This window comes from Mandrillus leucophaeus, unplaced genomic scaffold (assembly GCF_000951045.1).
Source record: "Mandrillus leucophaeus isolate KB7577 unplaced genomic scaffold, Mleu.le_1.0 Scaffold1291, whole genome shotgun sequence".
NCBI classification, from domain to species: Eukaryota; Metazoa; Chordata; class Mammalia; order Primates; family Cercopithecidae; genus Mandrillus; species Mandrillus leucophaeus.
Window position 1 is genome coordinate 355,205 of NW_012101245.1, and position 11,188 is coordinate 366,392.

An 11,188-nucleotide genomic window follows, 5' to 3' on the forward strand; every position below is an offset into this window, starting at 1 on the left:
AAAAAAAAAAAAAAAATTTTAGGCAGTAATCTCTAAGCATAAGGTAAGCATAGAAATTTAGATGTTTCTTTAATAACTGACTCACAAAAACAATTCACTGGCCAGGCATGGTGTCTCATGCCTGTAATCCCAGCACTTTGGGAGGCCAAGGTGGATGGATCATGAGGTCAGGAGATTGAGACCATTCTGGCCAACATGGTGAAACCCCGTCTTTACGAAAAATATAAAAATTAACCGGGCGTGGCAGCGCGTGCCTGTAATCCCAGCTACTGGGGAGGCTGAAGCAGGAGAATCGCTTGAACCTGGGAGGTGGAGGTTGCAGTGAGCCGAGATCGTGCCATTGAACTCCAGCCTGGTAACAGAGTGAGACTCTGTCTCAAAAACAAACAAACAAACAAAAACAAAAAAACAATTCACTGCCCAGTCTTCTTGACTCTGTTCGTGGACAAATCATTCTTATCCCATTTCTTCCCTTCAGGTAGGAAGCAACATATGAATTAAAGACATTTTTTAGTTAAAGAATATTTCCAATAATGACATGAAAGAACGTTTTAGGAAAACAGTATTTCTCCTATTGCTGTAAAAACTTTGTGGTGTATAATTCATGTTTCTAGCTTTTAACTAAGTGTCATTTTAAATTTGTAGTCTTTAGACAGCTTTACGTCCAACAGTGGACCATTTCAGTATTACTTGGGTGGTCATTCCAGTCAACCTGTGGAAAATTCTGGATTTCATGAAGATGTTCAAGTACCTCCTGGAAATGGCAACATTGGGAATATGCAGGTGGTTGCAGTTGAAGGAAAAGGTGAAGTCAAGCATGGAGGAGAAGATGGCAGGAATAACAGCGGGGCGCCACACCGGGAGAAGCGAGGTGGAGAAAGTGACGAATTCTCTAATGTCAGAAGAGGAAGAGGTGTGGATTACCTTTTTTCTTCCCTCACTATCTTTACTGATTTTCTTATTTATTTTTGAGATGGAATCTCGTGCTCTGTCACCAAGGCTGGAGTGCAGTGGCGCAATCTTGGCTCACTGCAATCTCTGCCTCCCGGGTTCAAGTGATTCTCAGCCTCTCGAGTAGCTGGGATTATAGGCACCTGCCACCACGCCTGGCTAATTTTTGTATTTTTAGTAGAGATGGGGTTTCACCATATTGGCCAGGCTGGTCTCAAACTGATCTCGGGTGATCCATCCACCTCAGCCTCCCAAAGTGCTGGGATTACTGGCATGAGCTATGCCTGGCCGCCTGACTAATTGAAAAAGTTTTTTTTGTAGCGATGAGCATCTCGCTATGTTGCCCAGACTGATCTCAAAATTTACCTCCTTGATAGATTTTTCAAGATAGAAGTCTTGAAAACAGCATCAGGCACCTCAGGGCCCATTTTGGGGTTTAACTTGGCAAATAGCTGTAATTCAGTTTCCCTTTTAATCCCCGACAATGCTTGATGCAGGTTCAGCTATGGGAATTCTGCTGCAGTGGAGGTCCAGGATGCTACAGGGCAGTGAACTAGATAATTTCCTGTTTATTATTCAAAACAAAACTTGCTCATTATATTAGCAAATGTAAAATTTTGTAATATTCCATTCCTGCAAGGGTAGGGTAATGCAGTAGTACCTTTTATAGTCTGCACTGTAACACTGTTTCAGCCTTCTGAAAAATAGCTTGGGAACCTTGACCCAGTTGTTATCCTTTAATCCAGTAATGATTTTTTTGGAATCTGTCCTAAAGAGATCAGGGGAAATTTGGACGAGGATTTACATATATAAAACCATTCATTGCAATTTTATTTGTAACAGAAAAAATTTGAACTCATCCTACCTATCCAAAAGTGGAGAATGGTTGAGTGAATTATTTCATAACCTAACTAGGGAATTTATGTAACCATTTAAGTGTTTTTGGAATAAAATTTAATGATGCAGATAAGTGTTCGTAATACGATTTTAAAACTAGGACATAAAAATCAATGTGTAAGGGGGTAGTGCCAATTTTGCAAATACATGTCCAGAGAAAAGAATGGATGGCTATATAACAAAATCTTAATAGTAGTGAGATTTCTATAAGGAGCACACAATTTAGAATAAGAACAACACATTTAAAATCCTTTGGATGTCTGGGCATGGTGGCTCACTTCTGTAATCCCAGCACTTTGGGAGGCTGAGGCAGGGAGATCGCTTGAGGTCAGGAGTTTGAGACTAGCCTGGCCAACAAAGTGAAACTCCGTCTCTACTAAAAATACAAAAATTAACCGGGCATAGGTGGCATGTGCCTATAATTCCAGTTGCTTGGGAGGCTGAGGCAGGAGAATTGGCTGAACCTGGGAGGTGGAGGTTGCAGTGAGCCATTGCACTCCAGCCTGGGCAACAGGGTGAGACTCTGTCTCAAAAACAAATACCTTTGGAGATTTATAATGTAATGAAACAAAAAAAAAAGACCCAAAAGGCAAAAGTAGCTCTTTATTGTAACTTTTAATACTCTAAAGAAGGAGTCTTCAGGACCAGGAGTGGTGGTTCATGCCTGTAATCCCAGCAGTTTGGGAGGCTGGGGCATGTGAATTGCTTGATCCCAAGCGTTCGAGACCAATTTGGGTAACATGGGGAGACCTCGTCTCTATTTAAAAAAAAAAAAAGTCTTTAGATTTTTTCAGTCTGGTTACCTTATTAGTAAAGAATGTTTGAGAATGCACTCCAAATGTGTGTATTATTTCTGAATTATTTGCATAATGTATTAGTATATTGTGTATATTACAGAACCTTAGCAAAAAATTTTAGAATATATCAATATGAATAGAAGTGTACAAATCAATTCCTTTGATCTCAGCAGTTTATTTTATGTCCTTCTCGACTGCTTCTACTCCACTTTGGAAGGTTATTTTTTAATTTTTTTGAGATGGAGTATCGCTCTGTTGCCCAGGCTGGAGTGCAGTGGCGTGATCTCGGCTCACTACAACCACCGCCTCCAGGGTTTGAACGATTCTCCTGCCTCAGCCTCCCAAGTAGCTGGGATTACAGTCGCATGCCACCACACCCGGCTAATTTTTATATTTTTGGTAGAGACAGGGTTTCAGCATGTTGGCCAGGCTGGTCTTGAACTCCTGACCTCATGTAATCCACCCGCCTCAGCCTCCCAAAGTGCTGGGATTACAGGTGTGAGCCACTGCTCCCGGCCACACTTTGGAGATTTACATCTAAAAGAAAAAACAGGAAAATGAATAAAACATAGTTTCTACTTGTATAAGAATTATTTAAAACAAGCTTATTTTTGCCTCTTAAAATAGGACATAGGATGCAACACCTGAGCGAAGGAACCAAGGGCCGGCAGGTGGGAAGTGGAGGTGATGGGGAGCGCTGGGGCTCTGACAGAGGGTCCCGAGGCAGCCTCAATGAGCAGATCGCCCTCGTGCTGATGAGACTGCAGGAGGACATGCAGAATGTCCTTCAGAGACTGCAGAAACTGGAAACGCTGACTGCTTTGCAGGTAAACTTCCAAATGTGTCATATCTTCTTCTGCTTATTGATTCTGGAAAGCAATGTGGAATCTCTGTTGATCATATTTACATAAATTAATGTATTTTACTGATTTTTTTAGAAAATAGAAAGAACTTAGTTTTGAAAATATTGTTTAAGAAAAGACTGACCAAGAAACTAATTACTGCTTAAAATAATAGAAAAATGGCTGGGCATGGTGGCTCACGCTTATAATCCCAACACTTTGGGAGGATCACCTGAGTTCAGGAGTTCGAGACCAGACTGGCCAACATGGTGAAATTCTGTCTCTACTAAAAATACAAAAGTTAGCCAGGTATGGTGTTGGCATGCCTGTGATCCCAGGTACTTAGGAGGCTGAGGCAGGAGCGTGCCGTGAACCCGGGAAGCAGAGGTTGCGTGAGCCGAGATCACGCCACTGCACTCCAGCCTGGGTGAGAGAGTGAGACTTTGTCTCAAAAAAAAATAAATAAGTAAATAAATAAAAGAAGGGAAAAGGGTTCATAGGAAGAGACACTACAGCTTGATTTATAGTTTCAACTGTGGCCTATGATAATCCCTGAACTCAGCTGCCCTTTCTTGAGTAACATTTGTTGGAAAGAATAAAGAAGTAATTAGCGTTGGCTCTCTGACCTAGCTGCAAACATTATACAACATTGAAGCATCATGCTGTAACAGATGTTAAGAAGTATTTGTAAGGATTAATCAAAGAAGATGTGCTTCCGTTGCAAGATAAATACATTAAATGTAGGCTTATGTAAAGAAACTGATACCGCAGGCTTTCCTAAACAACCACCATGAATATCTTTCTCTTTACCTAATCAGTAAGTTACTCAAGCTATCACATTTTTTAAAATTATATGTATCTCCAGGATTCTCAGTTACTTGTTGTTATTGTTGTTGTTATTATTATTATTATTATTATTTTGGGGTTTTTTGGAGATGGAGTCTCATTCTGTCACCAGGCTGGAATGCAGTGGCAGGATCTTGACTTACTGCAATCTCCACCTCCCGGGTTCAAGCGATTCTTCTACCTCAGCCTCCTGAGTAGCTGGGACTATAGGCGCACGCCACCATGCCCGACTAATTTTTGTATTTTTAGTAGAGACAGGTCTTCACCATGTTGGCCAGGGTGCTCTCAATCTCTTGACCTCGTGATCCACCCGCCTCAGCCTCCCAAAGTGCTGGGATTACAGGCGTGAGCCACTGCACCCGGCCTCTCAGTTACATATTATTATTAATCAGACTGCAAATTCCTAGACTTCCAGGAGTCTATGAACGCCCTAAAATGCTATGCACATTTGTCTTTGATCTTGCATTTTTGATGGGAGAGGACTTGTTGTCTTCATCAGAACCTCAAGAAGGTGTATAAGGAAAAAGAGTTTAAAATAGTGCCTTATGACCAGGTGTGGTGACTCACACCTGTAATTTCAGCACTTTGGGAGGCCGAGGCGAGTGGATTGCTTGAGGCCAGGAGTTCGAGACCAGCCTGGCCAGCATGGTGAAACCCCATCGCTACTAAAAATACAAAAATTAGCTGGGCGTGGTGGTGCGTCCCTGTAATCCCAGCTTCTCAGGAGGCTGAGGCATGAGAATCACCTGAACCCCGTTGGCAGAGGTTGCAGTGAGCCTAGATCATGCCACTGCACTTGGCTCACTATAACCTCCACCTCCTGGGCTCATGTCATCCTCCCACCTCAGCTTCCCAGCTAGCTGGAACCATAGGTGCACACAACCACGTCTGGCTAATTTTTGTATTTTTTGTAGAAACAGAGTTATGCCATGTTGCCTAGGCTGTTCTCAAACTCCTGAGCTCAAGTGATCAGCCCACCTCGGCCTCCCAAAGTGCTCGGGATTACAGGCGTGAGCCACTGAGCCTGGCAGGCTCTATTTTTTTTTTTTTTTTAAAGAATATTTTACATATATTCAGTATCTTTAGTGGTATTGAAATTCTGCTAAAATTCTTTTGATGTATTTTCTTAGACATTTACTTTTTCACTGTTACAGAAAACTTTAGGCTAGGCCCATGGCTCACACTTGTAATCTCAGCACTTTGGGAGGTCAAGGCGGGAGGATAACTTGAGGCTAGGAGTTCAAGACCAGCCTGGGCAACATGGCAAGACCCTGTGTCTACCAAAAAAGTAAAATTAAGATAGCTAGGCTTGGTGGTCGGCCCAGCTAATCAGAAAGCTGAGGCAGGATGATAGCTTGAACCCAGGAGTGCAAGGCTGCAGTGAGCCATGATCTCACCAGCCTGGGCAACAGAGCAAGACCTCATCTCTACAAAAATACAATACAATAATAAAATAAAGTTGAAAAGATTTTGATTTAAGGACTTTTTTTCCTTAAAATTTGAATAATTCACTTGGATGACTCATAGAAAAAATAAATTGGGCCAGGCATGGTGTCTCATGCCTATAATACCAACACTTTTGGAGGCTGAGGTGGGTGGATCACCTGAGGTCGGGAGTTCGAGACCAGCCTGGCCAACATAGTGAAACCCCATCTCTACTACTAAAAATACAAAAATTAGCTGGGTGTGGTGGTGCATGTCTCCCAGCTACTTGTGAGGCAGAGGTTGCAGTGAGCCGAGATCGTGTCTCTAAAAGAAAAGTCAAGTAGGTAATGTAATAAGACTGTAAACATAAGAGTTTAGATTTATTTGAGGTTTTATTTTGATAATTTTATGCAATTTGAGCTAAAAACATAAAGCATCAAAGTATTGTTTGGATTGCCATTTTAGGGAACTTGTCCTTCGGTAAGTATTAGTTTCAGGACAATCTAAGTATAGTTAGCAGAAAAATACTGAATAAACTAATATTTCTATGTTCCAACCGTTCTATACATAAAGAAAACAAAAGCAACCCAAAAAAAACCCTCAATATTTCTGCCTTTTAAAAAAAGATGGGAAATAGAAAAATTATTGTGTCTTTCATTTTTTCAAGGCTAAGTCACTTTCATTTGCATTTACAGGCAAAATCGTCAACATCAACATTGCAGACTACTCCTCAGCCCACCTCACAGGTAAGACGGTTTTTTAAAAATTTAAATGCCAGGGTTTCATATGTTTTGTTTTGTTTTATTTTGAGATGGAGTCTCACTCTCGTCTAGGCTGGAGTGCAGTGGCGCGATCTCGGCTCACTGCAAACTCCACCTCCTGGGTTCATGTCATTCTCCTGCCTCAGCTTCCTGAGTAGCTGGGACTACAGGTGCCTGCCACCATGCCCGGCTAATTTTTTGTATTTTTAGTAGCGACGGGGTTTCACCATGTTAGCCGGGATGGTCTCGATCTCCTGACTTCGCGATCCACCTGCCTCAGCCTCCCAGAGTGCTGGGATTATAGGCATGAGCCACCGCGCCCGGCCCAGGGTTTCATATGTTACAATACATTTAGAATATACAAAATCTTTAAATCATTCCAAATGAAATCTACCTTTGCAGTTAAAAAATACTTGTTTTGTGTTTATTTAAGCCTGAACTACTCCTGAAAGCCTGCTTCCTAAATTATACTCTGAAATGCAGAATATCTTCCTCTTTTTCAGCAGGAGTGAGATTTGTTACTAATTTTCTTTTCTACTTTCAAAATTGTGAATTAGGTATGTTTGTAAGTTGATACATGCAGTTGGTGACAAGCTCATTGTATTTTCTCAGAGACCATCTTGGTGGCCCTTCGAGATGTCTCCTGGTGTGCTAACTTTTGCCATCATATGGCCTTTTATTGCACAGTGGTTGGTGTATTTATACTATCAAAGAAGGAGAAGGTAAGACCAGTTTTATCTTTTGAAATGGTGTATAACTCTCATAACCTATAGTAGACAGAGTTTTAAGCAGCAATTAAGGGATGCTAGGTCCCTTTTATAGATACATCCATTGTCATAGTGAACATTCTATATTTATCCTGAGACTGAAACTACCTTGGAAATGTTATCTTGTGGATTCCTAGGTACTTGTTAGACTTAAAAACATTTTCACTTGAGAGCATCTGATGGATTTACACACCTTTGATTTAGGCAACAACACAAAAATGACTACACGCTGCTTTTTTTCTTCTTTTTTTCTTTTTTTGAGACCAGGTCTCGTTTTGTTGCCCAAACTGGAGGGCAGTGGCTATTCACAGGCATGATCGTGTGCACTGAAGCCTCAGACTCCTTGGCTCAAGTGCTGCTTTCCGCCTCAGCCTCCTGAGTGGCTGGGACTACAGGCATGTACCACTGGGCGCAGTTTATATGTAGTTTAAATGTTATGGTTTGTGAGGAAACAATGTTCTTAAAGGCACAGTGGCTCACACCTGTTATCCCAGCACTTTGGGGAGGGCGAGGCAGGAGGATTGCTTGAGCAAAGGAGTTTGAAACAGGCCTGGGCAACATGGGGAGATGCTGTCTCTATTTTAAACAATTAATTAAACAGGAATTTGGAGGTACCTTTATTTTTAAAATTTATTTTATTTTATTAATTTGTGTTTTTGAGATGAAGTTTTGCTCTTATTGCCCAGGCTGGAGTGCAGTGGCGCCATCTCAGCTCACTGCAACCTCTGCCTCCCGGGTTCAAGCGATTCTCCTGCCTCAGCCTCCCAAGCAGCTGGGATTACAGGCATGTGGCACCATGCCCAGCTAATTTTTGTATTTTTAGTAGAGATGGAGTTTCACCATGTTGGCCAGATTGGTCTCAAACTCCTGACCTCAGGTGATTTGCCCACCTCGGCTTCCCAAAGAGCTGGAATTACAGGCATGAGCCACTGTGCCTGTCCGAACGTTACTTTAATTTGAGGGCCGGAATTTCAGTTTGGGATGACAAGATACCTCAAATAGGTCAGAAAATAATAGATTGGAATCCCTGAAAGTAACTCTGAGTCTGTCCATGTTAGGAATAACCTGAGGCCAAACCCTTGGGTTCAAGAAAATCCTTAAATCTAAAAAGTTGCCAGGTGCGATGGCTCATGTCTATAATCCCAGGACTTTGGGAAGCTGAGTTGGGTGGATTGCTTGAGCCCAGGAATTCAAGAACAGCCTGGGTGAGAAAGTGAGACTGTCTCTACAAAAAGTTTAAAAAATTAAATAAAAAATTAGCCGGGTTGGTTGTGCATGTCTCTAGTCCCAGATACTCGGGAGGCTGAGGCGGGAGGATCAACTTGAGCCCAGGAGGTTGAGGTTGCCATGAATCATGATCATGCCACTGCACTCCAGCCTGGGTGATGGAGTGAGACTGTCTCAAAAAATCAAAAAGAAAGATATAGACCTGAATTTAAATCCTTTCTTTTCTTCTTTTACACATTTTCAATTCCTCCTGTGATGGTTGGGTTTAGTGCTATACAGTGTTTTACATTAAAATATCCCTGGTAATAGGAAAGAAGAACCAAGCGTTTGTTAGATATGTAGTAATGCTGGATATAAGCAGCAGAGCTCCGTGCCACTATGGGTAGATGTTTACATATTTTTAATGCATCTCAAAGTTCCTTTTCATGTTTCCGTTGTGGAAAGTTGGGAGTTAGAGAGTAGAGGAATTTGCCTGAAAAAAAAAAACAAAAAACCTAAAGCTTACTTTGGTTAATAATTTATTTTATGTTTAAGATGGAAGCAGCTTATCAATTCATTAAAGACTGAAAAAACAAACCACACTCAGCTTCAACAGTCACATAAAATTGGAGTTTTTCTAAAAATTTTTAAAATGTTCCTCACTAGTAGAAGTTTTGTAAAAGGTTGTTCACTATTTCTCCTAAATATCCCTTTTAGCTGTTCATAGATGTCTCTGAATGTAGAAACTCTTTCCTATTTTTAATTTTCTACTTGTTTATTATTGAACCTTTATAAGTTTTTTACTGTATGTTAACTGTTTGATCCTTCCAAATTGCAAATTCTGCAGCACTGTGCAACTTCATTTTGATGAGGTGTAGTATTTTTACATATTGTTTGCTTATCTATGTAATAGATTAACTGTGGTTGGTGGTAGGGTCATATTTGATATGGTGGAAATAAGTTTTAGTCTTGAGGGGATTTAGACATCTTTTCATCTAGCATTGTTTAGCAATTTTTAATCTGCTAGTTAAAGGAATGAAGACCAGAGAGCAGTTGTATGGTTTGGAAGAGACAGGTTCTATGTTAGAGATTAAGAGAAAGGTCTAGAAATCTGATTAGGATGGGGAAAGTGTGGGCAAATAGAGGGTGTGCCCTACTCATAATAGGGATCATCCTGTAGCTCATCCCCCAAAACAGTGTCTGGCATGTAGTAGGTGCTCAATAAATGTGTGTTGAGTCTATGACTGAATCCCTCTTTGGGCAGGATGGCAAACAGAAGTACCATAAGACATGGAAAAGCTTTCATTTTATTGAATAAATATGCATGTGGACACAGACATACTAGGATATGTCCAATAGAGATAGGATAGTCTTATATGTATATAAAACATATAGGACTGGAGGCTGGAGTGCAGTGGTGTGATCTCGGCTCACTGCAACCTCTGCCTTCTGGGTTCAAGTGATTTTCTTGCCTCAGCCTCCTGAGTAGCTGGGACTACAGGCATGCGCCACCACGCCCAACTAATTTTTGTATTTTTAGTAGAGATGGGGTGTCACCATGTTGACCAGACTGGTCTCGAACTCCTGATCTCAGGTGATCCAGCCGCCTCGGCTTCTCAAAGTGTTGGGATTACAGGCGTGAGCCAGCGCACTGAACCTGTGATAAGTTTTTGAAAATAAATATCTTTTCCTTCAACATTAAAAGTAATACATAAAGTCTGCTGTTTTTTTTTCCTAGTGTGGAATAATATAAATTTAAAAGTAAAAGAGATTTCTTACGCTATCACTCTGCAATGAATCAGAAGAAAATTCTGTATGTGATAGGAAGAACAAAGCCTGCAGACTTCTTGTTCAGAAATAGGCCCTGAACGGTCTCCTGTGGTAACACCTGTCCCTGGTTGTCTAGCCTGACAACTCTGCTATTAAAATTATCCTTGAGTTAAATACTGAAAGCAGACCTGTTAAGTCTAAGAACTACTCTTAAACTATTACTTTATTTATTTATTTATCTGAGACAGGGTCTCACTCTCTTGCCTGGGTTGCAGTGTAATGGCACAATCATTGGTCATTGCAGCCTCAAACTCCTGGGCTCAAGCAATCCTCCTGCCTCAGCCTCCTGAAAAGCTGGGACTACAGGCAGGTGTCAGCTAATTTTCTTAGTTTTTGTTGAGATGGGGTCTCACTATATTGCCAAGGCTAGTCTCGAACTCCTGCCCTCAAGAGATCCTCCCACCTCAGTCTCTCTCATACTGGGATTACAGGACTGAACCACCATGCCCAGCCTAAACATTACTGTTACAAGAAAGGGGCCCCAATCCAGACCCCAAGAGAGAGTTCTTGGATCTTGTGCAAGAAAAAATTCAGGGCAAGTCTGTAAGAGTAAAGTGAAAGCAAGTTTAAGAAGGTAGAGGAATAGGCCATGCGTGGTGGCTCACGCCTGTAATCCCAGCACTTTGGGAGGCTGAGGTGGGCCCATCATCTGAGGTCAGGAGTTCGAGACCAGCCTGACCAACATGGTGAAACCCCATCTCTACTAAAAATGCAAAAATTAGCTGGTTGTGGTCTGGTGCCCATAATCCCAGCTACTAGGGAGGCTGAGGCAGGGGAATTGCTTGAACCCAGAGGTGGAGGTTGCAGTGAGCTGAGATCATGCCACTGTACTCCAGCCTAGGTGACACAGTGAGACTCCATCTCAA

The 11,188-nt window shown here is 41.6% G+C and overlaps 1 protein-coding gene across 6 annotated transcripts in view; it reads left to right on the forward strand.

Moving 5' to 3' along the window:
* The window catches only part of ACBD5 (acyl-CoA binding domain containing 5), a 55,935-nt gene that overhangs the window by 31,642 nt on the left and 13,105 nt on the right, over positions 1–11,188 (forward strand). For all 6 annotated transcript variants that reach the window (XM_011972453.1, XM_011972455.1, XM_011972456.1 and 3 more), the window contains 4 exons: positions 646–913; positions 3,273–3,472; positions 6,454–6,504; positions 7,132–7,241. In XM_011972453.1, the coding sequence (XP_011827843.1) occupies positions 646–913; positions 3,273–3,472; positions 6,454–6,504; positions 7,132–7,241 (629 nt within the window). The remainder of the gene's footprint in view (positions 1–645; positions 914–3,272; positions 3,473–6,453; positions 6,505–7,131; positions 7,242–11,188) is intronic.